Source organism: Haemorhous mexicanus, chromosome 10, assembly GCF_027477595.1.
Source record: "Haemorhous mexicanus isolate bHaeMex1 chromosome 10, bHaeMex1.pri, whole genome shotgun sequence".
Classification (NCBI taxonomy): domain Eukaryota; kingdom Metazoa; phylum Chordata; class Aves; order Passeriformes; family Fringillidae; genus Haemorhous; species Haemorhous mexicanus.
In genome coordinates, this window is record NC_082350.1 from 5,077,565 (window position 1) to 5,100,974 (window position 23,410).

At 59.7% G+C, this 23,410-nt stretch overlaps 2 protein-coding genes across 3 annotated transcripts; one reads left to right on the forward strand and one right to left on the reverse strand.

Moving 5' to 3' along the window:
- Positions 1 to 125: 125 nt before the first annotated feature.
- On the forward strand, positions 126 to 21,867 carry SNED1 (sushi, nidogen and EGF like domains 1). Of its 2 annotated transcripts, none has more exons than XM_059855017.1 (33): positions 126 to 407; positions 3,157 to 3,444; positions 3,935 to 4,075; positions 4,769 to 4,931; positions 5,870 to 5,995; positions 6,107 to 6,220; positions 6,985 to 7,098; positions 7,347 to 7,460; positions 7,583 to 7,699; positions 7,968 to 8,093; positions 8,375 to 8,479; positions 8,919 to 9,032; positions 9,163 to 9,279; positions 9,725 to 9,841; positions 9,918 to 10,034; positions 10,199 to 10,312; positions 10,393 to 10,566; positions 10,731 to 10,844; positions 11,436 to 11,549; positions 11,967 to 12,080; positions 12,162 to 12,275; positions 12,864 to 13,160; positions 15,179 to 15,362; positions 15,445 to 15,557; positions 16,039 to 16,317; positions 16,654 to 16,798; positions 17,102 to 17,184; positions 17,916 to 18,002; positions 18,203 to 18,319; positions 18,734 to 18,824; positions 19,391 to 19,474; positions 19,700 to 19,738; positions 20,115 to 21,867. In XM_059855017.1, exons 1-32 carry the CDS (start codon positions 204 to 206, stop codon positions 19,734 to 19,736), a joined length of 4,338 nt encoding a protein of 1,445 aa, XP_059711000.1. In that variant the 5' UTR covers positions 126 to 203; the 3' UTR covers positions 19,737 to 19,738; positions 20,115 to 21,867. The 2 variants fall into 2 exon arrangements, with proteins under 2 accessions (XP_059711000.1, XP_059711001.1); XM_059855018.1 differs by having other exon boundaries at positions 127 to 407; positions 18,737 to 18,824.
- Positions 21,868 to 21,870: 3 nt separating this feature from the next.
- On the reverse strand, positions 21,871 to 23,123 carry MTERF4 (mitochondrial transcription termination factor 4). The gene is made up of 3 exons (XM_059855021.1): positions 22,782 to 23,123; positions 22,521 to 22,705; positions 21,871 to 22,440 (listed from the first exon to the last, which is right to left on the reverse strand). The coding sequence occupies exons 1-3, from the start codon at positions 23,119 to 23,121 to the stop codon at positions 22,084 to 22,086; spliced, it is 882 nt and encodes a 293-aa protein (XP_059711004.1). The 5' UTR covers positions 23,122 to 23,123; the 3' UTR covers positions 21,871 to 22,083.
- Between the last annotated feature and the right edge of the window lie 287 nt (positions 23,124 to 23,410).

Consider the following 23,410-nt stretch of genomic DNA (forward strand, 5'->3'; position numbering starts at 1 on the left):
GGGCCTCGGTTCCGTGCGGCGCTGAGGCCGTCGCTCCCCGCTCCCAGCGCCCGGCTCCGGGCAGCAGCAGCAGCCGCAGCCGCCACCGCCCTCCCCGTGCCCCTCCGCGGGCGTCCTGCCCCGCCCCGCCCCGCCCTGCCCCGCCCCCGCCATGCTTCCGTGGCTGGTGCCCCCGTGAGAGGCGAGCGGCAGTGCCGGCGGCCATGCAGGTCCTGGCAGGCTGGGCCGTGCTGGTGGCACTGGGCGAGTGGCTGTGGGCCGCTGCGGAGGTGCCGCTGGGGGACTTCTACCCCTTCGGGCCGGCCCAGGGCGACGCCGCCACGCGGAAGCAGGACGATGGTGGCTCCGAGCTCCGGCCGCTCTCCATCCCTTTCCCCTTCTTCGGTGCGGGGCACACCGGCCTCTATGTGAGTAATTTCCACTTATTTCTGCTTATTTCCTCCTAGTCCCTCTTTTTCCCTCCCTCTAATTCTCTCTTTTCTGTTTCATTCTTCCTCTTCCCTTCCTCTTATTTCCTCTTTCCTGTCCTGCTTGGATGAATCCGAGTGTCCTTTGGGGCCATCAGGTGGTCCCCACTTCACTGGGAGCATCAGAGGAGCAGCGGTGTGCCGAGGATGACGCGGTGGGCCCTGGGTTTGGGGAGCATGCAAGACCCCTGGCTCGGTGTGGGGGTCCCCAGCCTGGATCCTGTCCCCGGTGCCTTAGGAATGCTCACCCGCGGTGGGGAGCCTGGACTTAGCCCTGGCTGCAGCCTGCATTCCCTGCGTGCCCACACCTTGTGGGACTGGCTTGGTGGCATGCTGGGGGATCCCGGCAGCAGGGAGCTGGGTACATCTGGTGGGCAAGAGCCCAGAGCTGCTGTGCTGCAGCCCTGGCGTGGTGGCCCCTGGCTGGTGGCCCTTGCTGCAGCAAAGGGGTGTTGGTGGGGCTCTAGTGTGATGTAGAATAAAGACAGCTGCACTTTGGGCTGCCCACTCGGCACATCTGATTCCCTTGCTTTTCCCTGCGCTCCCTGGGCTGCTGGGACTACTGGTGACACACTCCTTTGCCAGCCCCTAAGCCACCAGGAGGGGACTGTGGCCAAAGAACTCGAAGCATGCCTGACCCATCATGGGCCCTGTGGCTGTGGACAGAGGGGCAAGCCCAAGTGCCTGGCTGTCCATAGAGTATTTAGGGTGGTGCTGTCTTGCATCCAGAAGTGAGATTTGGGCTCCCCATGCCACTTTCCACCTGGCACAGAGAATCCTTCAGCATCCTGATCCCATTTCCCCAGTTTACTCTGGGCTTAATGATGGCCCAGACCCAAGTGGCAGAGGAGAGGGCTGAGCATTGCCTTGATGCCATCCCAGAGCTGGGTTTACGTACCATTCCACTGCCTTGGCTCAGCACAGGGGGTCCTTGGTCCTACCTGGTCGTGTTTTTCCCCTGATGAAAGCACCAGCCCTGCCATTGGGTGGGAGGGATCCAGGCTTGGGGCTTGAGCCACTGTGGAAGGATAGAAGGAGCTGGGAGAAGCCAGGGGACATGATGGTTGTCCCACAGAGGATCCACAGTGTAGCTCTAGGTCTTGGAGGGGCTGCAGGGATCAGAGGACAGTGCATCCCCTTTTTCTGAGCTAAAACCCCACGGCTCTGCAGGGCCAGCTTGCCTGACCTCAGCACAGAAGTCCATGTGGCAGGGGCCCACCTCCCCAGGGAGCTGCTGTCCAGGGGGACTGGCACAGGGCTGAGTTCACCTGGAAACCTCTGCTCTCAAGGGCTGCCTCCAACCACCCCCCTCCTCCTTCACAAAAACCAGCAACAACAAAAAAAGCCCTTCTTGGCTCTGGTTCTCTCCCATCTTGCTTTAATCAAGGGAAGAATGTTCCTCTGCGGACACAGTGGGGTTACGGAGGCTTTGGGAAAACAGAATCCTCTTTCCCTTAGTCACAGTAAGGACTGCCCTGTGTTCAAATGGAGGGGCTATGAACCCTCCTCAGGGACTGCACAAGGCCATCACAGCTCAGCCCCCCCGTGCCTGGGTGTGCTGGCAGCTGGGGTGAAAGCATTCTGGCTTCCACATGGCTCCTGGGGTTGCTGACTCCCAGCTCCTTTTTGGCACACGAGTGTGACACCGCTGCCTGCCTGTGTGCCGGAGCTGCTCTCTCCAGTTGAGAGCCTCTTGCCTGTACCAGGCCCCCTTCTCCATCCTGCCTGGAGAGCTTGGCTGGAATCTGTGTGTTCCTGCCTGTCCCACGGTCGCTTGTGGGTAACAGAGTGGCTTGGAGCTGACTGGACCGCCGGTCGTGGCGCTGTGGCAGACTGCCAGCAGGGTCTCCTCCCGGGAATTTGGGAGCTCAGGGTGAGAACATTTCCCTTTGATCCCTGTTCAGGCAGGCAGGGGGTTTCTTCACCTTCCTCATTCCCACTGCCTTCCCAAGTTGGGAGGTAGCACTCAAGGCAGCAACATCCACTAGTTCCAGTTTCCTTCCCTGGGCTCAGACTGCCTCTGCCATGCATCCACGGGCCAGGCATCCCAGAATCCTGATTGCCCCAATTAGTTAGTGCTGAGGAACAGCTTGAAGTATCTCACCCTGGGGGTCTGGCATCCCCCACTTTAACGAGAGCAGCTTTACATGGGGTGGCGGCGCTGGGTCACCTGGTGATATCGAGAGCCCCTTGGCTCACCCGGAGTGCTGTGCATGCCGGTGGGTGGGTGGATGGAGCAGGGCTCCTCCCACCCTGGGCCGGTGCCCACAGCCCCCCTGCCAGGAGGGTCCAGAGCCGTGAGGCTGGGGAGTGAGCTTGGGCCTCTCCCCTGCCAAGAGCAGTGCCGTGAGCTGGCCCCACGCACCGGGCACTGTTTGTTTTATGCGCAGGGCTCCTGCAGTTTTTGCAGCTGTTCCCCTTCCCCTGGCCCGGAGAACAGGGCTGGGTTTGTTCGGGCAGTGGCCCGCAGCCGCGCTCCACTGAGCAGGCGGCTGGGCCGGGGGGCTGGGGCTGTTGTGGGTGCTCAGGCACGTCTCTGCTTCTAAGGACAGGAAGGGGAAGCGCTCCAATATTTGTGGAAAGGGGAGGGGGAGAGAAAGATGAAATGGAAGGCACCTCTAAAACATGGATTCCTGCTGGCAGCAGGAGTCAACTGTGGCCACCCGTTTCTTTCCCTTGCTCTCTGCAGGTAAACAACAATGGGATCATCTCGTTCCTGAAGGAGGTCTCCCAGTTCACACCGGTGGCCTTCCCCATCTCCAAGGACCGGCGTGTGGTTGCTGCTTTCTGGGCAGATGTGGATAATCGGCGGGCAGGTGAAATATATTACCGAGAGAGCACCGAGCAGCCCATCTTGGACAGAGCAAGCAGGGACATTGCCCAGTATTTCCCTGAGTTCCCAGGGTTTTCTGCACAGTGGGTCTTCATTGCAACCTGGTACCGAGTCACCTTCTTCGGGGGCAACTCATTTTCACCAGTGAGTAGCTGAGGCAAAGCAGCCGCCCCACATGTGTGCCTTCAGTGTGGTGCCAGACCTTCCACTTGGCACGGAGCTGTCAGCAGGGCTCAGTTTGCCGTTCTGTTGGCCATGCAGACCATGATGGTTCCATCACCATACCTTGCTGTGACAGAGCAATAGTGGGCTAGCAATACCAAATCCTCCTCTTTTTGTGCCATGTGGAGGCTTCACATCATCAGCCTTCTTGGGCAAAAGTGAGGCACCTTTTGCCTTCCAGATGCTCAATATTCATATTTTCCCCCATTTTTCCCATTCCTCTGGGATGAGAAGTGAGCTGTTCTAGCTCAGGATCACAAGATAGGATTAAAAATAATTGAACTCTAATTCCTTTGCTCGTAGAGAAGGACTGGGGTTGAAGGAAACATCCCTTTGCTGAATGTAGTTCCTGTCACTTTGTTTTAGGACTGGTTCATCATCCCTCACTGCTTTCCTCCCCTCCCTACTGCAGGTAAACACTTTCCAGATTGTGCTCATCACAGATGGCAAGCTTTCCTTCACCATCTTTAACTATGAGTCCATCACCTGGACCACGGGTATGCACGCCAGCAGTGGGGGGGACTTTGCTGGGCTCGGTGGCATTGCAGCACAGGTAAGTGGCAAATGTAGCTCCTGGGGTGCCTGGGTAGCACATCCGCCTTGTGAGCTTGTGGCTCCTGTTTGGGTTTCTTGGAGGTGGAAAATCTCCCCCTGCTTGTTTTTTTTTTTTTCTTCTTCTTCAAAGTTCTTAAATATCTGTGTGTGCTCTGGCTCCCAAAGCTGAGACCATACAGGGGGCTTTGTTATCCCAAAACCACAGATCTTTGCCTTGGCTGCTGCTTCACAGTCCCTTTTCCTTCCTAACCTCAGCTTTAAGAGCAGCTGCCATGGCTAGCACAGCTTTTGCTTCTAGTTTTATTTCATCCCTGTGTGTGTTGTTGTGTTAAAGGGGAAAAAAGCCAACACCCACACCCGCAAAAACCCCGGTACCCACTTGGATGTGTGAATTTACCGACAGTTGATCCGTGCTTGGCTCCCTGCTTGCCAGCCTGCAGCAGGCAGGATGCTGCAGGTGGAGAGGAAGCAAATGGGATTTGAATTCCCAGGAAGGGACTGAGCAGGGCAAGCATCCACTTCACCCTGTTGTCCTGTCATGTGAACAGGATTGAGCGCTGGCCTGTGGCTTGTGGAAAGGGAAAGTTGGTCTGAGTGGTGCCACCAGTGGTGCCGTGTGACAAGAGACATAAGTCCAGGTGCTCCAGCTGCCTTAGTGATGTCTCTTTATTCTGTGCCTTTGTCCTTCCAGGCAGGTTTTAACGCTGGTGATGGAAAGCGCTACTTCAACATCCCCGGATCCCGCACCGATGACATCGCTGACGTGGAGATGACGACAAATGTGGGTATCCCCGGGCGCTGGGTGTTCAGAATCGATGATGCCCAGGTGCAAGTGGGGGGCTGCAGCAATACAAGTAAGAGGACAGCAGTTAGGTTTACTTAACTCCCAACCCAACCCCACACTGTTCTCCAGCCCCATCTTTCCCTGCCTCAACCCCCACCTCCGCGGGGTGGAAGAGATGTCTGGAAGGGCTTTGGGGAGGGAGGGGAGGCAGCTATGTGGGAACTGTCTTCAGCACCAGCTGTGGTTGGGGATGGCACCTGTGGTTGCCCTGGGGCTGGGAACGGCTGGGAGAGCAAATGGGAAGGGGAGGAAGAGTTCTTAGTTTAAAGAAGCCTGCGGGGAGTGATGAGGGAGGCTGGGGAGGAGGTGATGTGCACAGTTGGGCCCCTGCCAGCCCACTGCCAGGCAGGGCGTGAGGGGCCAGCACCCTTGGGGGTGCATATGTCCATCAGTCCTTGTACGTGTGACTGAGCCAAATGGAGGGCTGCTGAATGCCAGCCTGCCATGTGGGGTTAGGTTGCCAGGGCCTGGTCCATGCTCCCCACTCTGGGGGTCCTGGCATGTCCCCCACAGAGCTGTTGGTCTCCGGTTCCTCATCCCTACTTCCCCCTGGCCGTGTTTTCCCACTCGTGATCTGTGTGTCTTGCGTTATCGGTGGATTTTCTGTACATGGGCTCTCCCATTCCCTTTCCCTCTGCCCTGAATGATAAGTGAGGGCATGTTCATGTTCCCTCAGCCAGTGGAGCAGACCCCCCCCACCCCCAGCCAGGCTGCAGACCTGTGCAGCCTCTCCCCTTTGCACAGGCGGAGTGAAACTGCCCCCTGTCCCAGGGGAGCCCGCAAGGAGCAGCCCCTGCCCCGCCATCAGGCAGGCAGCCCCACGGGCTCCCCAAGCACCCCAGGGAGCCGGGCGGGTGCAGGGAAAGACCCTGGCACTGGTGTGGCTGGAAGGTGGCAGGTGAGCCCTGCCAGGGTGGGGTGACAGGGGGTCACTGCCTGTTCCCACAGCCTCTGTGTGCCTGACACTGCGGCCCTGCCTGAATGGGGGGAAGTGTATTGAGGACTGCATCACGGGGAACCCCTCCTACACCTGCTCCTGCCTGGCCGGTTTTACTGGGAAGAGGTGCCATGTTGGTGAGCGCTTTGCTGCAGGGAGCAGGTCTAGCTCTCAGTGTCACTGCTGCGTGCTGGCAGTCTGTCTGTCCTCGCCCTGAGCTCCTGTCCCCACCTGGGGCTCTGTTTCAGATGTGGATGAGTGCCTCTCCCACCCATGTCAGAATGGAGCCACCTGCCTCAACGGTGCTGGCAGGTTCACCTGCAGGTGCCCTCCAGGCTTCAGAGGCAACAACTGCGAGACTGGTGAGCAGTGCAGCACTTGAAAAGCAGAGACCCCAGGCTTGGGGGCACTTCTGCTCTTGGGAGGGCTCTTCAGATCAGGGCTCCTTCAGTAGCTGCTTGACCTGCTCTAGCAGTTTGTGACAGCCAACTTGGATTTCAGCTTGCTTCAGGCAAAAGAAGCTTTTCTCTGGCCATGAGCCTTTCCTTCTGCTGACTCTTCTGAGGGCTTTGCTCAGCACTGCTGCCAGCACTCTTCCACCACCACTCCCTTAGCCAGAAAAGCTGGCAGCCAGTGCTCAAACAAGCCTTGCAGGCCCTGCTTTTGCAGGTGATGCTCTGGTCCCAAGCTCTTCAAAGCCAGGGGAGACCCTCCCAGTCCCTGGCAGGAGCTGTGGTTACAGGTTTCCCCCACTGCTGGCCTCCGCCTGCCAGTGGAAGTGCCGCCAAAGCATTTGGCTCCCAGCAAGCTGCCGCGCCAGTGGAAAAGGCGAGAAGGGAGTTGACTTGTGGGGGAGGAAGGAAGGAAGGGAGGGAGAAATGCCCAGCAGAGCACACTGACTTCCAGGAGGTGTGGTGGGATGAAAGAGATGAGTTGCCTAAGGACAAGTTTTGAGGGCAGTTATGACTGGGGACATGGCCACTGTCTCCTGACAGAAGGTGCATGGGTGGCTCCAGTCCGTGCTCTGCCTAGGCCTGGTATCATCACGTGTAGAAGGTGCCATGTGCTAGTCCTATGCCTAGGCTGACACCCCTGCTCCTCTTTTTTTTTTGATGTTCTTCTGCAGCAGAATCACCATGTGAGAACAGGGTGTGCCAGAATGGTGGGAGTTGCCAGGTGGTGAACATGACAGCAGCATGCTTGTGCCAGTCGGGGTACACAGGGGAGGACTGCCAAACAGGTGGGTGACAGGAACAGGTATGGGATGGAGATGGGTGGGGTTTCATACCTTGGCAAGCTTCCTTCCCAGTCAGCTTCATTCCTGGATGTAGTTTTGGGAGGGGAATGTTTGGAATTGCCAGTGGCCCCTATTTATTTCTGTCCATTACCTTCCCCTTCCTGAGCATCATCCAGGCTGGGAGGGAGGCACCAGGTGAGCTGGCTGTGCCCACACATGACCTGACAACCTTTCCTGGCCTCCCCTTGCAGAGGTGAACGAATGTGAGTCCAGCCCATGCCTGAACGGCGGGCACTGCATGGACCTGGTCGATAACTACACCTGTGTGTGCCTGGAGCCCTTTGTGGGACAGCGCTGCGAGACAGGTGCCTGTGCCCCAGGATGACCCCCAGCAGGGACTGTATCCCCCATGTTCTGCTGGCCATCATGGCCCCTTTCCCAAGCCCAGGCTCTCCTCCTGCTCACTTCCTTGCTTTCCCCTTACCAGACTCATCTTCCTGCGAGGACCGGAGTTGCCAGAACCGGCAGACGTGCAACTACATCCGCCCTGGCCGCTATATCTGCACCTGCTCCCCGGGTTATTACGGCAACAACTGCCAGTACGGTGCGTGAGGTTGTGCCTCGACCAGCCTGGCATGGGAACTGCAGTCAGGGGCACTGGGCAGGAATGGGCAAATGGCTGCAGAGGGGCTGTGTCAGTCATAGGCACTGCTGAAACTGTGCAAGTGCAGAGCGGCCGTGGTGCTGCCAGGAGGGAACACCTTCCTGCAGGGCTGCTTGACCGTGCTGGAACCTCCAGCAGGATGCCCAGGACAGAGGATATTCCAGCCCCAAACTGGAGCTCTCCAGCTCAGGCTCCGCATTCCCCACAGGTGGGCCCCGCATGCCCGGTGCCTGCCTCTCCCAGCCGTGCCAGAACGCAGGCAGCTGTCTGGAGACTGAGAGGGGCTATGTCTGTGAGTGCCAGGAGGGCTACACTGGACAGGACTGTCGAGACCGTGAGTACAGCCCAGGGGACTTGCTAGTGGGGTGCAGCATGTCAAGGGGAGCCTTTGTGCTCATGAGAGGGAGAAGCAGCAGACCCAGAGAGCCTGTTCAGGACTCTGGGATTGAGCAGAGGGTCTGTCCTCCTGGAGGAGGGCTGTGCCTGTGGGTCTGAGGGCCTCAGGGCTGCTGCCCACCTGAGCTTCCCCTGTGAGTGGCATCTGGCAAGGCTGCTTGTCTGTCCCAGCCTGCAGGCAGGGAAGGTCCTAGGAAGCTCCTCTTTCCTCTCTTGCAGAGCTCTCAGAGGGCTGTGAGTGTCGTAATGGGGGCAGTTGTCTGGAGGGGAACATCACTGTCTGCCAGTGCCTTCCTGGGTTTTTTGGTCTCCTCTGTGAATTTGGTAGGTGAAAGCTTCTTGCCTGCTGTGTTCATTCCCTCCGGGATGCTTGAGTCGGGCAGCCTGTGGGTTAGCAAGGAGGCACTGCCCATGCCTGAGCCTAGCACAGTGCCAGGAGCACACACTGAATTTGAGCCTGGAAATATTATTGCCTGGTGAGATGGCAATGCTTCCACCTCCATCAGCTCCTTCCCTTGGAGGTGTGCCTCTCCCAACCTCTGCCTCAGCCCAGCTACCATGGGTGTGGAGGAAGTCGTGGCCTTTGTGCACTCCCTTGCTGAAGCTCGCTGAGCATCCAGGCTAGGCATTGCCATTTGCACTGTCTGTGCCAGAGGATCTGTCCTGCCTCATTGGACCCTGCAAAGTTAGGAGACTTCTGTTTCCGTGTGGGTGTCCTCCTGCCACTGACTGAAAGAGGCTGGCACTGGCCATGTGTTTGCAGAAGTCACCACGACACCGTGCAACATGAACACGCAGTGCCCGGACGGTGGGTACTGCATGGAGTATGGCGGGAGCTACCTCTGTGTCTGCCACACCAACTACGGCACCAACCACAGTAAGACTCCACGGGGATGTGGGAACAGCCCTGGGCTGGGGGTGAGCAGGGGGTACCCTCACCTCAAGGAAAGCTGCCCTTGTAGCCCTGGCCATATGTCCTCGGTGATGCCCTGTGTTTGGCTCTGCAGCGATGCCGTCCCCCTGCGACTCAGAGCCCTGCCTGAATGGGGGGTCCTGCAAGGTTCACGATGACTCGTACAGCTGCGAGTGTCCTCAAGGCTTCCTTGGCATGCACTGCGAGAAAGGTACCTCCACAGTGCTCCCTGTGGCCCCAGCACCTGGCAGAGGTTGGGAGAAGGTCATGGACCTTCTTGGGAGATGAACAGTTGCTTACAGAGCTGGAAGTTGGTGCAGGTTTTCCCATCCCATCCTGCAGGGTAGAGGGAGGGATTGAATAACTCTCTCCTGACACCCAACAGTCACAGCAGCAGATCCACTTGTTTCTTCTACAACACCATCAGTGTTGGTGTTTTTTATCTACATGCCACAACTTCTGCCCTTGGGAGCAGCCAGCTGTCTCCCAGCATTATGCAGCTGTTGGCCCCCAAGGCCCCAGCACACATCTGCACGGGTGTAGTTTTTGTGGTGTTGCTGGACCCAGGATGCAGTCAGGCTTCCCTCAGCAAGGGCTGGTGGGTGCTGGTGGGGGGCAGCAGCTCTGGGTGACCCCGCTTTGGGCTCTCTCTGCAGCCAAGCCTCGGCTCTGCAGCGCGGGGCCCTGCCGCAATGGGGGCACCTGCAGGGAGGCGGACGGCGAGTACCACTGCACCTGCCCCTACCGCTTCACCGGCAGGCACTGCGAGATCGGTACAGCCCCCCGGCCCCCCCTGGGAGGAGAGGTGGCAGCTGCCCCACCGGGCTCACGCCCGCCTTGTGCCCCCAGGTAAGCCGGACCCCTGTGCCTCGGGGCCCTGCCAGAATGGAGGCACGTGTTTCCACTACATCGGCAAGTACAAGTGTGACTGTCCCCCAGGCTACACCGGCCGGCACTGCGAGATTGGTAGGTTTGAGGAGGGTGTGCCACTGCCTGGGGGGATGGTGGGTGTGACCGTCAGGAGCTCGCTGCTTGCTTTGAGCCCCCTTCCTTGCAACTCTTCCTTGTGCCCTGCTGGAAGGGGAAGGGGGCCGGCTCTGGTTTCATTCCTTGCTCTGCTCTTCTTCCAGTGCCCTCCCCTTGCTTTCTTAGCCCCTGTGAGAATGGGGCTACCTGCGAGGACCTCGGCGGGGGCTATGCTTGCACCTGCTCCCTGGGCTATGTAGGGAAGCACTGCCAGTTTGGTAAGGGCCTTGCACTTCCCCTGCTGTCTGGGAACTTGGGGTGTCTCTGTAGGCCCCATTCATCCCCTGTCTTTCCACAGAGGTTGACTGTGGCATCCCCAGTGAGGTGAAGCACGCCCAGGCTTCTTTCAACTCCACCAAGGTGGGCTCACTGGCTGAATACCAGTGTGAGGTGGGCTACATCCTCAGCCAGCACAACCATCCCCGTGTGTGCCGTGTGCCAGGTGTCTGGAGCGACCCCCCCGAATGTGATGGTGAGGAGTGCTGGGGAGTGGGCAAGCCCTGGGACACCATCCCGGTGGCCTGTGGTCACAGCCATGGTTTGGTGACCCCAGGATATGTACTCCAGTTGTCTGCTGCCTTCCCCCTGGGATCTCTGTCCTGTGCTCATGTCTCTCCCTTGCTCAAATGCCTTTAGAGATCGACGAGTGCCAGTCGCAGCCGTGCCTGAATGGTGGCCAGTGCAAGGATCGTGTCTCTGCCTTCCTGTGCTTGTGTGAGCCAGGTTACACCGGCCACCACTGCGAGCTGGGTAAGAGACTGTGCCAGGCATGCTCCAGGACTGTCACAATCCCTTCCTCACCCTCCCACCCTTGGGAAAGCCCCAGTGGATTGCGAACTCCATCGCAAGGAGCTAGGTTACCAGGAGCTGTGTGTGCTTGGATCAGCCTGAGGCAAGGGCTACATTCCCAGGACTCCCAGCCAACCATAGGATTTTCCACCAGGGAGACGCTGCTCCTGTTTGGGGACAATGGGCAGCGTGGGAGGTGGTGGGACTCTGGCAGGTGGCTCCAGCCCATCTCTCTGGGATCTGGCAGAGGACAGTGGTAGGAGAAGGTGGGCTGTTTCAGGTTGGATGAGGGGACATGACACAGGCACCCTATGGGATGGATCTCTTGGCACAGCTGCACACTGCTAGTTGTCCCCAGGTGTCCCTGAAGGAATGTCCCCATGCCATGTTCTTCAGGGGCAGGCCTGAGGCAGTGGGCGTCCAGAAGCAGGGATGTTCCTGGCCACTGGGCCTGGGGAAGCAAATGACAAAGTGCTGCCTCTCCAAGCCCCTGTCCCTAGCCACCAGCCATCTCTGTGCTGAGCTGGTGCCTTTCTTCCCTCTGGACCCCAGATGTTGACGAGTGCCAGTCGGAGCCCTGCAAGAACAGCGGGACCTGCCAAGACCTCCCCGGGTCCTTTGCTTGCTCCTGTCCTGAGGGCTTCCTGGGCACCCAGTGTGAGACAGGTAGGGGCTCTCCCTTCCTGGGTCAGTGGGAGGCTGGACTGTGGGCACCAGGACACTGCCATGCCAGCTGGCTGGTAACTGTCTTGGACACCTTGACCCCACGCCATCACTTGGTTGCTCACTGCTGCACCTCCTTTCCTGTAGTTTTGGGGGCAGAGCTGAAACTGCTCTGATGGGGAGGGAACAAGGAATGAAGTGTCCACCAGTGATAGACTCCCTCTCCAAGGTGTCCACCCCTTCCCGGGGATGTGGGCACCATGGTGCACAGTGCAGATTTCAGTGTCCAGCCCAGCTGTGCCAAACTCTGGGCTATGCATCTACCCTGCTGCCCCCTTGGGGGTCTGTCACTGTTGCTCGTTCATGACAGCTGGGAGCTGGCTGCTGGCATGCTCACTGTTGGCCTTCTTCCCCCTCCAGAAGTGGATGCCTGTGAGTCAGACCCTTGCCAAAATGGAGGGGAGTGTGAGAGCTACGGGGGTTCCTACCTCTGTGTGTGCCCAGAGGGTTTCTTCGGCTACCACTGTGAGACAGGTGAGGCAGGCCGGGCAGCGCAGGGTGGCCCCGGGGTCAGCGGCACAGCTGACACTGCCAAACCTGGCACCTCTCCCACAGCCAGTGACCCGTGCTTCTCCAGCCCCTGTGGGAGCAGAGGCTACTGCCTGCCCAGCAATGGCACCCACAGCTGCACCTGCAAAGTCAGCTACACAGGCAAGAACTGCGAAAAAGGTAAAGGCCCTCAGCAGCAGCACCAGGACGTGATGTGGGGCTTGACGCCAGCCTGGCAGTGCCCACCGCCCACGAGGGGCTCAACACCATCCGGGACCAGCAGCACTCCTTGAGTTGGGCAGGGCTGGGGGCTCGCCCTGGGGGGGGCAGCCCATGCCCCACCAGTGCCATGGGTGGGTGCTGGCATGCTGAGTCGCTGCCGCAGGTGCCGAGCTTGGCACCAGGACACGGGGGACAGATTTCCCCTGCAGCAATGGCAATCCCTCGGATGCCCTCAGGAGGGGAGGCAGAGGCGTCCGAGGGAAGCCTCTTGGCACTGGCCTCCCCCGAACCCCTCGCCCCATCCCGCAGTGGCCACAAGTGCTTGGCCACCAGTGATACCAGGGAATGCTCCTGGCACCCTGGCTCCTCCTGTGCCCACTGAGCCAGGGGTGGCTTACACCCAGAGAGCCCCTGCCAGGAGTGCCAAGCGAGACGAGCGAGGACCTTGTCCTCTTATCGCCGCTGTTCTGCCGCTTGCTGACAGGGTCTGTTCTCTAAAGATTCATGGCATTACCTCTCCCCTTTGCTTTTGCACACACCCTGAAGAATTGCTGCCACCAACCTCATTAAAGGTGGAAAGGGTGGAGGACACTGGTGTGTTGATTTCTTGGCACCCACCTGAGGACGCAGCTGCCAGGCAACTCATTGACGGCTACGCCGTGACGTACGTATCCCTCGACGGCTCTTACCGCAGGACAGATTTTGTGGACCGAAGTCGTTCTGCCCACCAATTGCGGGCACTAACCTCCGGCAGAGCCTACAATATTTCTGTCTTTTCAGTCAAACGCAACGTGAACAACAAGAATGATATCAGCAGGCCCGTCATGCTCACCACGCGCACTAGTGAGTAGCGTCCCCAGGGGGATCACGGTCGTGAGCGTGCGCGGCCCCTGCAGGTGCCAGGGTTTGTGCTGCCACCTCCAGCCTGCCACCAGCTCCAGCATGGTATCAAACCTGGCAGGTTTGCTGGTGCAGATCCTAAAATCCAGCTGGGGGCCTCTGGAAAGTGCTTGACACAGAGAGTCGCTGTTTTCTTTGCTGTGAGTAAAAGGCCTGATGCCCTGTGGCACAGCCTGTCCAGGGGCTGTAAGGGATCTTGCAGTGGGGATTGCTCCTGAGCCCTGTTCATTGGAGCCAGGCTGTTCTGCTCCTTGTCACTGCGCCCACGGGAGTATGAGGAGCCCCTGTGCAGGGCAAGCAGTGGGGTTTCTGCAATCCTATGGACCATGCTGCTTGGTGTAGGAACATGGCAGCAAGGGCAGGGGCTGTCAGGGACCTCTGCTTCATGGGCAGAGGAAGGGGCACAGTGATGCCTCTGGGGCATGGACAGGCAGAGCAGCTTTGATCCCACTTCCTAGGGCAGGCAGGTGTGGAAATCAAATGCAAACAGGATGGAGGGAATTAGGAAAGCAGATGGCCTCTGAGGAGAGGAGAATGGTGGTGGTAAAGCCCCATCTCCCACAGCAGGCCGAGACCAAGTGAAGCCTAGGGGAGGAGATGGCAGCATAATGCTGGGCACAGCATGTCATGGAGCCTCAAGTCACAGCTGGATGCTGGGGTCAGGATGGCCACCTGGAGTGTGCCATGGACTTAACAGTCACTAGTGGAGTTCCCCAGGGCTCATTTTGGGTTTGGTCCCATTTAATGTATTTGCTGATGGTCTGGACCTAGGGAATTGGTGTACCCTCAGTAAATTTGTAGCCAACACCAAGTTGGATGGGAGTGTTGATCTGCTTGAGGGTAGGAAGGCCCTGCAGAGAGACCCTGGCACACTCAATCAAAGGGCCAAGGACAGCAGCATGATGTTCAATAAAGCCACGTGTTGAGTCCTGCACTTGGGTCACAGCAACCCCCTGCAGCTCCAGGCTGGGGGAGGAGTGAAGAGCTCTTCAGCAGAAAGGAATTTGGGCGTGCTGGTTGACAGCTGGCTGAACATGAGCCAACAGTGGGCCCAAATGGCTAATAAGGTCAATGGCATCTTGACCTGTATCAAGAGCCGCGTGGCCAGCAGCACTAGGGAAGGGATCATCTGTCTGCACTTGGCATTGTTGAGGCTGCAGTGCATTCAGTTCTGGGCCCCTCACTTTAAAAAGGTCATTGAGGCACTGGAGCATGTCCAGAGAAGGGCAGCAAGGCTTGTCAAGAGTCTAGGAAACATATCTTATGTGGAACAGCTGAGAGAGCTGGGTTTGTTTAACCTTGAGAAGAGGAGGCTCAAGGGAACCTCATAACTCTCCAAGACTCCCTGACAGGAGGTTGTAGTGTGGTGGAGGCTGGTTTCTTCTGTCATGCTTGCCGAGAGAGAACGAGAGCAAGTGGCCTAAAGCCAAGACAGGGGATTCCCATTAGATTGTAGTAAAGAAAGTTTCACTCTTTGGATGGTCAAACATTGGAATAGGATGTCCAGGGAGGTGGTAGAGTCACCATCCCTGGAGGAGACATCTGGATCTGGTGCTGCGTGATGCTGTTTAGGGGTTATAGTTGTTTTTAGTATGGTTTATAGTGACAGTGCTGGGAGGATGGTTGGACTGGATGATCTAGGTCTCTTCCAGCCTTGATGATTCTATGGTTAGGGCTGGGCCTGGGCACTGCAGCCCCTTTGGAGCTGTGGTAGGGGGCTGGGGCAGAGGGGACAGCCGAGGCTGCTTTGAGTAGCCCGAGGTCCTGTGGGTGAGCAGACAGATGTCCCTCCCACCTGCCTGGAGACTGTGAAGAGAGCATGAGTTCCGTGGGAGAGGTGGCACTGGGCTGTTCCACTGGGGAAGGTGATGCAGAGGTGCCAGGAGGACGCTCTGGGGGCGCACGGGGAAGGGAGCGGGTGACCCACGATGACCGCAGTCCCCTGTGCTTGCTCCGGCCAGGACCGCGCCCGGTGGAAGGCTTTGAGATCACGAATGTGACTGCCAGTGCCATCACGGTGCAGTGGGCTCTGCACCGCCTCCAGCACTCCACTGTCAGTAGGGTCAGGGTCTCCATCCGCCACACGGGGGACCTGGCAGGCCGCACCGTGGAGCTCAACAGCAGCGTGGCCAAGTACACCTTCCTGTGAGTGGCTGCTGCTGGGTGCCAGGGCTCTGGCTCCCTCAGGTTGCCCCACTTACCCCTTCCCACCCATTTTCCTGCACAGGGACCTGCAGCCAGGAGAGAGGTATATCATCCATGTCACAACGCTGAGCGGCCTGGGAGTGGAAGACCACCCCTCAGAGAGCTTGGCCACAGCCCCTTTTCATGTGTGGACAAGTGAGTGAGGTTGTCTTTGCCTTCCTGGCTTGGCAGGAAAGCTGTGGGGAGGGAGAGGTGTGGGAGCTGCCAGACTGTCTGGCCAGCACAGCAAGTAGGAGGTGTGCAGGCAGGGCTGGGGAGGCCAGGAAAGTCCCTGGCACGTCCTCCCCTGCCAAATGTTGTTCAGTCTCTGAGACCAGCATGAGCCCAGCCCCGTGCATGGGTGCAATTCATCGCCTGCTGTCTGGCAGTCAGAAGGCAAGGGCTGACCTGGGTGCCAAGGTGCAGTGAGGCTCTGTCTGTCTTGGCAAGGACTGAGTGTTGAGCATCCTCTCACTGTGCATCCCCTGGCTGGAGCAGGCTCGGGGCTGGTCCAGGCAGTGCCAGAAAAGCTGGGCCCTGGCACACTTGTGTGTAAGGTGATGTGAGCAAGTAGGGCGGTGGCCATTCAGGGACACCAGCTCTGACCACTTTCCTCCCCATCCCCTGCCTGCTGCAGGGCCTCTACCCCCACAAAACCTCACTGCCTCCCACGTCACCGCCACCTCCGTGTCCATGGCATGGGAGCAGCCACCTGTTGGCACCATGGAGGGGTACATCATCAACGTCACCACGGCCCAGAGCGTCAAGAGCCGCTACGTGCCCAACGGGAAGCTCGTGTCCTACACGGTGCGGGACCTGCTGCCAGGGCAGCGCTACCACCTGTCCCTGACAGCTGTGCAGAACACGGAGCAGGGCCAGGTGCACAGCGAGCCCATCCACCTCTACGTCAGCACCTGTAAGTGCTCCCGGGCTCTGCTGGGCTGCTGCAGCACAAGGGAGGGATACAGGGAACAGGGTAGGGGGTGAAAACCATTTGGCCAACAGAGTGATGAGCCCTTGTTGCCTCAGCAGTGTCTGCAGCAGGCTGTGGGGACAGGACACAGCTCCACTGGAATGGGAGGTGGGGGTTGTAGGGTTAGCAAAGGGCAGACGCAGAGCACCAGCTTGGTGATGGGCACCTGCATCCCCGGTGTGTGGAGAGTGTCCGTGTGCCACCGGGATGATGGGACTGGCTGGGAGGTCGGTTGCTGGCTCACGCTGCCTCCATGAAGCCTCATCCTTTGGCCTGCAGTGCAGAGGGATGGCGCTCCAGAGAGACGGTGGAGCCAAGCTGGGCACCCCCGGGTTCTGCGGAACAGGCTGCCCCCAGCCTTCCTGCCAGAGCTCCGCCTGCTGGCAGATCATGACACGGCTGAGGAGCCCTCGCCTGCCCCCAGGTAGGCACTGCCTCAGCACTCCGGGCTCTTCCACCCAGCCCAAGCACTAGGCTGAGCCAAACCCTTTCCCAGCTTCCATGCCCAGATGTGTGCAGGGTCGAGCCATGCTCCTGCTGGGGTGCAGCCTCTTGTTCACCCACTGGGGTTCTCAGCCAGGCCCCTCACCCCAAGAGCAGTTCCCCCATGGGACTTGCACAGAGCCTGATGCCACCAGTGAATGCTTTATACAGCTGCCATGAGCCCCAGCACACAGAGCCTGGGGGACCTGCAGTGCTCTGTACCCTCATGGCTCTCCTGTCCCAGGTTCACGGAGCTGGTGGATGGCAGAGGGAGGATCAGTGCCAGGTTTGGCACTGCACTGGGAAAATCCATCACTGTGAAGACACGTAAGTGCTCTTGTGCCTTTGTGTCCTGCTCCTGTCAGCCAGTGCCATCTCCAGCACCTCCCTGGGTGGCAGCCAGGCACGCTGCTGTAGGGCTGGGGGACCTATAGAGGAGGGTGGAGCCCTCTCACCTGGCCCCAAGCAGGCAAACATCTGTTCTGCTTGTTAGACCCCTGCCCGAGGAGAGGGTGACTGGCTGGGGGAGCCCAGAGAAGGATCCTTGCTGATGGGGGGCAATGCTGACTGTGGCTGCCTATGGAGCAGTGGCTCCATAGCCCTCCAGTGCAGCCCCTGCCTGCCCAGCAGCCTCAGCCCCCACTGTCAAGAGCAGCCTCACACCTGAGGAGGGGGCCTGGGTGAGAAACCCCTCACTAGTCCAGACCTAGCCCCCATTTTCCATCCCCAGAAGACTGGGGACCAACCCAAGATACCCTAGAGCACCTGCAAACCCCACACCATGGGGTGGGGAAGGGGCCTGGCACACCTGAGGGCAGCCCTTAGCCTTACTGCACATCCTGGTTCTGCCCCTGCCTCCCCAGGACTCTCTCCCAGCCTCTTCCAGGAGGAGTGAGAGTGTCACCCCACTTCTAGGGGTGCCAGCTGGGAAGGGCTAAAGCACTGCCTCAGGCCTGCCCAGTGCCCCAGAGCTGCAGGCAGGCTGGACCCCCTTGGAGGGGCTGCCTTTGGGTCTGGCTCTGGCCTGGAAGGTGACATTCAATCCTCTCATTGTCCAGAGCCAGAGGCTCCAGTGAAGCTGGAGAACACAGAGGTGTCCAGCTGGGACAGTCTGGCACTGCAGCTGCGTGAGGCAAAGAGCAAGAGTAAGTCCCAGGGGGAGACCCACAGCAGCAGGAACCCAGCCTTGGCCCCACAGGCAACCTGCTCAGCACCAGCCTGCCCTCCTTGGAGGCATGGCAGGCACCCCTGCCCACCTTCCCTTCCTGGGAGCACCCTGGCAATGCCAGGGCTTGGCAGGGCTGAGCTGTGGCCCCGGGCTCTGATGGTCGAGCGTGTTTTGCAGGAGAGGGGCTGAACTGCTCCAAGAATCCCTGCAGGAATGGAGGCACCTGCACCCGAGATGAGGAGTCCTACCACTGTGCCTGCCGCCCGGGCTTCAAGGGCCGGCTCTGCCAGCTGGGTGAGTGCCACGCTGTGCTCCCTCCTGCCGTGCCAGGCTGGTGGCTGTCCCTGTCACAGGATGTCCCCTAGGATGTAGGTCACCCAGCACACCCTGCAGCGCCCAGGGGCTCCCACAGTGCCCAGGCTTTGCTAGAGATCTGTGTCACGCTGGCAGCTGAGAGAGGGGCTGGGCTCTGCTCCTGGCTGAGCTCTCTGCCTCTGCCTGGCAAGCCAGGCCCCTGCCTTCCCCAGAGAGTTGTGTAGGCAGTGTGAGGCTGGGGGCTCTGCTTCTCCTGCTGGGTCAGCCGTGTTGAGGCCAGCCCTCCAGCATGGCCAAGAAGCCATGGGGGCCTCACCAGAGCCTTGCCACCAGGCACAGGCAGGCAGGGCCAGGGATGGGCTCAGTGATAGCTCCCCTCTCCTATTCCCCAAGCAGCCTGCAAGAAGGTGCCACACTCGTGCACGCGGCTGTACTCGGAAACCAGGTCATTCCCAGTGTGGGAAGGAGGCACCTGCCACTATCTGTGAGTACTGCCTGCAGGTTATGCTGCCCCCTTCCCCCTGTGCTCTGAGCTGGGGATGTCTCCCTGCAGCTCGGCTTTGGGGAAGGGAGAGCGAGCTCAAGGCCGTCTCCGACCCCAGCTGGCAGTTGCCCCCTCCCCAGTGCAGGCTGAGCAGCCCGGGTGCCCCTGTGCCCACCCCCAGCTGTGCATCAGGGCAGGGTGTTGCTGAAGTGACAGCCCCATACTGGTGTTACCCACCCACGTGGCAGCAAGGTTGGATTTGGTGTGTGTGACCCCCAGACAGCAGCAGATCCCATCCAGCTCCTGGCTGCCTCTCCATCTGTGAGCAGAGGGCTGGGGAGCCCTGGTGCAGTGCCAGGGCATGGGGGGGTTCTGCTCTGCCCCTGGCCTCCCTGTGATGGAGGCTGGCATCAGTCCTCCAGCACAGCAGGCTGAGCCCCATTCCTGCCAAGGTTGGCTACTGCAGCCTGGAAGGAAATAGGGGAAATACCCAGAATTCCCCTTCACTCTCATGAAAGCACATCTCTCCCTTCTGTTCCTTACACACATCTCCACTGTGTGTGCAGGTCCAGGAGAGTCTACAAGGTACACCAGGATATCTGCTACAAGGAGAGCTGTGAGAGCACCACTTCCCAGAGGACAAGCAGCAGGTACAGCCCACAGCAGCACACTGGATGTGCCAGCCTTCCTGTGATCCTGGACAGGAGGATGTGGCTGGCTGGTGTGCCCCAGCGTGCATGGGGACCCCCAGGCTGGGGCTGGCCTGCTGAGGGGCACAGACATGACCAAGGCTTGGATGCCAGTGCTGTGTGCCTGCCTGTGGGCAATGGCCAAGGGGCATGGGGCTGACAGTGCTCTCCTCCCTTCTCTTGCAGAAAGCCAAGCAACAGTCACACACTGAAGAAGCCCTAGAAGTAAGTACCTGCTCCAGCCCTCCCCAGATGCAGGCAGGGACAGTTCTTGTGCAGGGAGTCGGGGCAATGGGTGCAGGCCAGGGCACGACCCTGGCTCATGCCACCGTGTCGAGGGGGTGTGAGGGCTTATGGCTGAGGGCTCCTGGTTGTGGCTGGGGTGGAGAAGCAGGAGGCAATGCTCTGCTTCCCCCTGGCTCTGCAGCTCCATATGAGCAATAGATTCCTGCATAAAAAGGGCCAGGCAAAGGCTGGAGTCCTGGAGGCAGCAGGTCCCCTTCTCTCAGCACAAGACTGGTGCACAGGGTGGGAAGAGGCCAGCTGCAGGGCATCTGGCAGACTCTGCACCCCAGCTCATTTTACTCCTGCTCCTCCACAGGGTTTAAAGCAGTAGAAGCTTCGTCTTTCCACATCTAAGGGCTTTTTGACCACCAGGAAGATCAGATCTGCTCACTGGGTTGAACACAGCAGGGGAGCCTTCCTGCCTGGCGTCAACCTCTCCCTCTCCTCCAGCCCATTAGGGACATGCAGCTGGATCAGCACACTGAGTAGTGCTCCCTTTCCCCCTGCTGGCCCAGCACTGCCTTTGCTGGCCCCCTCTCTGCCCCTGAGGAGCTGAGCACCAGTGCCCCTTGAGGGGGTCAGCCCTGCTCAGCACCCCCAGCCACTCTGCACAAGCCACGGGCTCCCCCTTCACTCAGGGATCAGCCCAGCCCCTTGCCAACAGCATCTGCACCAATCTGTTTTCGTAATCCAAGGTTATAAGTTACCTATAACCCTCAAATAAAACAGTTCAATGCAGACCAAAAAGCTTTAGCCATCACCTGAAATCTGGCCCCCAAAAACGTGCTCTGAGGAGCAGCCTCTGTAGATGAGTTAGAAATGCTGAGCAGCTCCGAGTGGTGAGGTGAGCACGGGCAGTAGAGGAGCATTCCTCTTCCCTCTGCTCTAGCAGGGGAACTGAGGCAGCTTCTACTGCCTGCCTTTTTTCTTTGCTTTGTAAACAAGCCCTGCTTTCAACCAAATTTCCAGCTCAGAAACCAGTAGAGCACCTAAAAAGAATTTAAAATGTGATCTGTAGGGTGAGATCCGTCAGCTGAGGCATTGCCAGTGCCACCACACTTTCTGCCTCCACAGCAGAGCAGGGCACAGCAGAGGCTTGGTGAGGAAGCCAGCCCCACACTCCACCCCCTTGCACTGCACTTCCCTGTGGCACCAGTGCTGCAGGGTTATGTGGAGGACAGGACCAGCACCCAGCACTGCAGCAGGGCAGGCAAGGAAAGAAAAAGTGTAGCTTAGAAACGTTCCTAGTTTTTGTGAGTTTGTATGACAACACTAGTTAAACATAGATTTGTGTATTAACGTACACGGTGTATATTATAAATTAACACGTACCAGAGATATATCACAGTTATGGTATAGAGTGTCATGGCCCCAGCAGAGTGGGATTATTCTGGTGGGGAGGGCCTTCCCTCCTGCCAAGCAGGGCTCTGTTGCTCAGCCACACGTCTCAAGCAGCAGCTTGGAAGCTGCTCTCAGAGCAGGACAGGCCCAGGAGTTTCAGTGCTCCCTCTTCCTCCTGGGAGCAGTGTAACAGTGCTCAGCCTGCGGGCAGGGGCAATGTGAAGCCAAGACCAGCTGGCCAGTGTGCTGCTCCCCTCCTGCACCACCTCCAGCTTTGCTCCCACAGGACAGACAGGCCTTGTTTTCCTCCAAGGCTGCCTGGTCCTGCTCCAGCTGCCTGGCAAGCACAGCAGCCCTGCCTTCCCAGGGCAGGAGAAGCCGCCAGCCCTCCCTAGCAGGAAGAGCAGGGCAAGGGGAAACCCAAGCAGGAGAGTTTGGAGCTGTGGTCTGAAAGTAATTGCACCCCTGCTCTGTCAGCTACAAGATCAGCACTGACATGGGCTGTGGAGGTGGAGGTGGCCCTGCCATGGGACAGTTCTGTATCCACAGGAGTTGTTCCCACAGCACCAGGAAGCCTGGTCCCACTGCCAGCCAGAAGAGCAGCCCACAGCCTCCTGTCCCACAGCTGGCTCAGTATGTAATGCATCTGGAAGGTTTTAACCTAGTCTTGGAAATAAATTAGGGGGGTTTGTTTGATTTTTTTTTTTAATAAAAACACTTTATGGAAACTGTTTTGTTTTGGGTTTTTTGTTTTGTTTTTTTTTTTAAGTAGTTGGTCAAGGAGGAGGAATGAGTGTTGTTGTATTTGACAGATGGGCTTTATTGGTACCCCACCCATGGGGCCCTGCACCCACCCCAGCTAGTGCTGGTGTGGGGTGGGAGCCCAAAGCAGCCAGTGTGAGTGCAGCAGCAGGGAAGGGCCGGCACCTCGGAGCCTCACCTCCTCACTCCCGGGCTGGTTTACTTTCATCACTGTCCAAATCGTCATCATCCTCTGTGTACAGTGCATCCACATCCTCCTCTTCCTCCTTCTCCTCCTCCTCTCGAGCCAGCAGCTTCTTGAAGACCTCAAACTCCTCTGGGGTAGAGTAGGCCAGGCTGGCCAGGAAGTCTTTCTCGGGGAGCTGAAGGATGTCCTTCAGTTTTGGGTTACTAATTTGGGTCTGTCCTTTGTGTGGGGTCTCGTAGAGCCCGCGGCGCTCCAGGAAGATGTGCCGGTTCCGGAGCTCGGCAAAAGGCATTTGGAAGAGCCGAGCTTTCACCATCTCCTTCTGCCGGACCCCCATTCTGAAGTAGGCGTACTGCGGGCGGAACGGGGGGCGTCAGGCACAGCCCGATTCCCGCAGCCGGTTCTGCCAGGAATGTGCGTCCCGGTCCTCACCTGGAACTGGTGATGGAGGGTGCGCGGCTCCTCCAGCAGGACGGCGGGGCAGGTCCCCAGCACCTCCCGCTGCTGCTCCGCCGTGAAAAGGCAGCGCTCCCGCAGCAGCCGCACCGCCGCCTCCAGCCTCCTCCGGGGCACGTGGAAGAGCTGGGGGCAGCGGCTCACGGCTCGCTGCAGCCGGCCTGCGGGCACCAGGTCAGCGGGCAGCTCCGCGGCCCAGCCCCGCTGTCCCCCCCGCGGCCCCGCTCCCTGCCCTACCTCCGTCCAGCCCCAGGCGCCGCAGCTCCTCGGCGCGCTCCCGGAGCCGCTCCGTGGGCAGCCGCAGCAGCGCCGGGCTCCGCTCCAGCAGCGCCAGGGCGGCCTCGGCGCTCAGCCCGAGCAGCAGCAGCTGCGCCGCCGCCGCCTCCCGGTGCTCGGGGCCGAGCCGGGGCTGCAGCGCCAGGAGCCGCCGGGCCTGCTCCTGGCTGAAGCCCATGGTCCGCAGCGCCGCCAGCTCCCCGCAGCCGCGACGAGCGCCCGGCCCGGGGGCGGCGGGCAGCGCCCGGCCCGGCCCCAGCGCCCGCCCGGCGCCGCGCAGCAGCAGCAGCAGCCCCGCCATGGCCGCGGCCGCGGGGAGGGGCCGGGCCTGCCCCGCTCCGCCCCGGCCCGGAGCGGCCGCGATCCCGCCCTGGGCAGCGCCGGGGGAGCGGGAGCAGGGGCGGGGTGGGAGCCGGGCCCGGTACGGTCTCTGTGGGGGCCCAGGGCTGGAGCACGCGAGGCAGGCACAGCCCGGTGCCCTGGGCAGAGCGCGGGCAGAGCGCCTCGCCCGCTCCGATGCCCGCAGGGCCGATCCCCGCCGGGGCAGAGCCGGGGCGCGGTGCCACAGAACGCAGGTGAGGGCAGGTTGT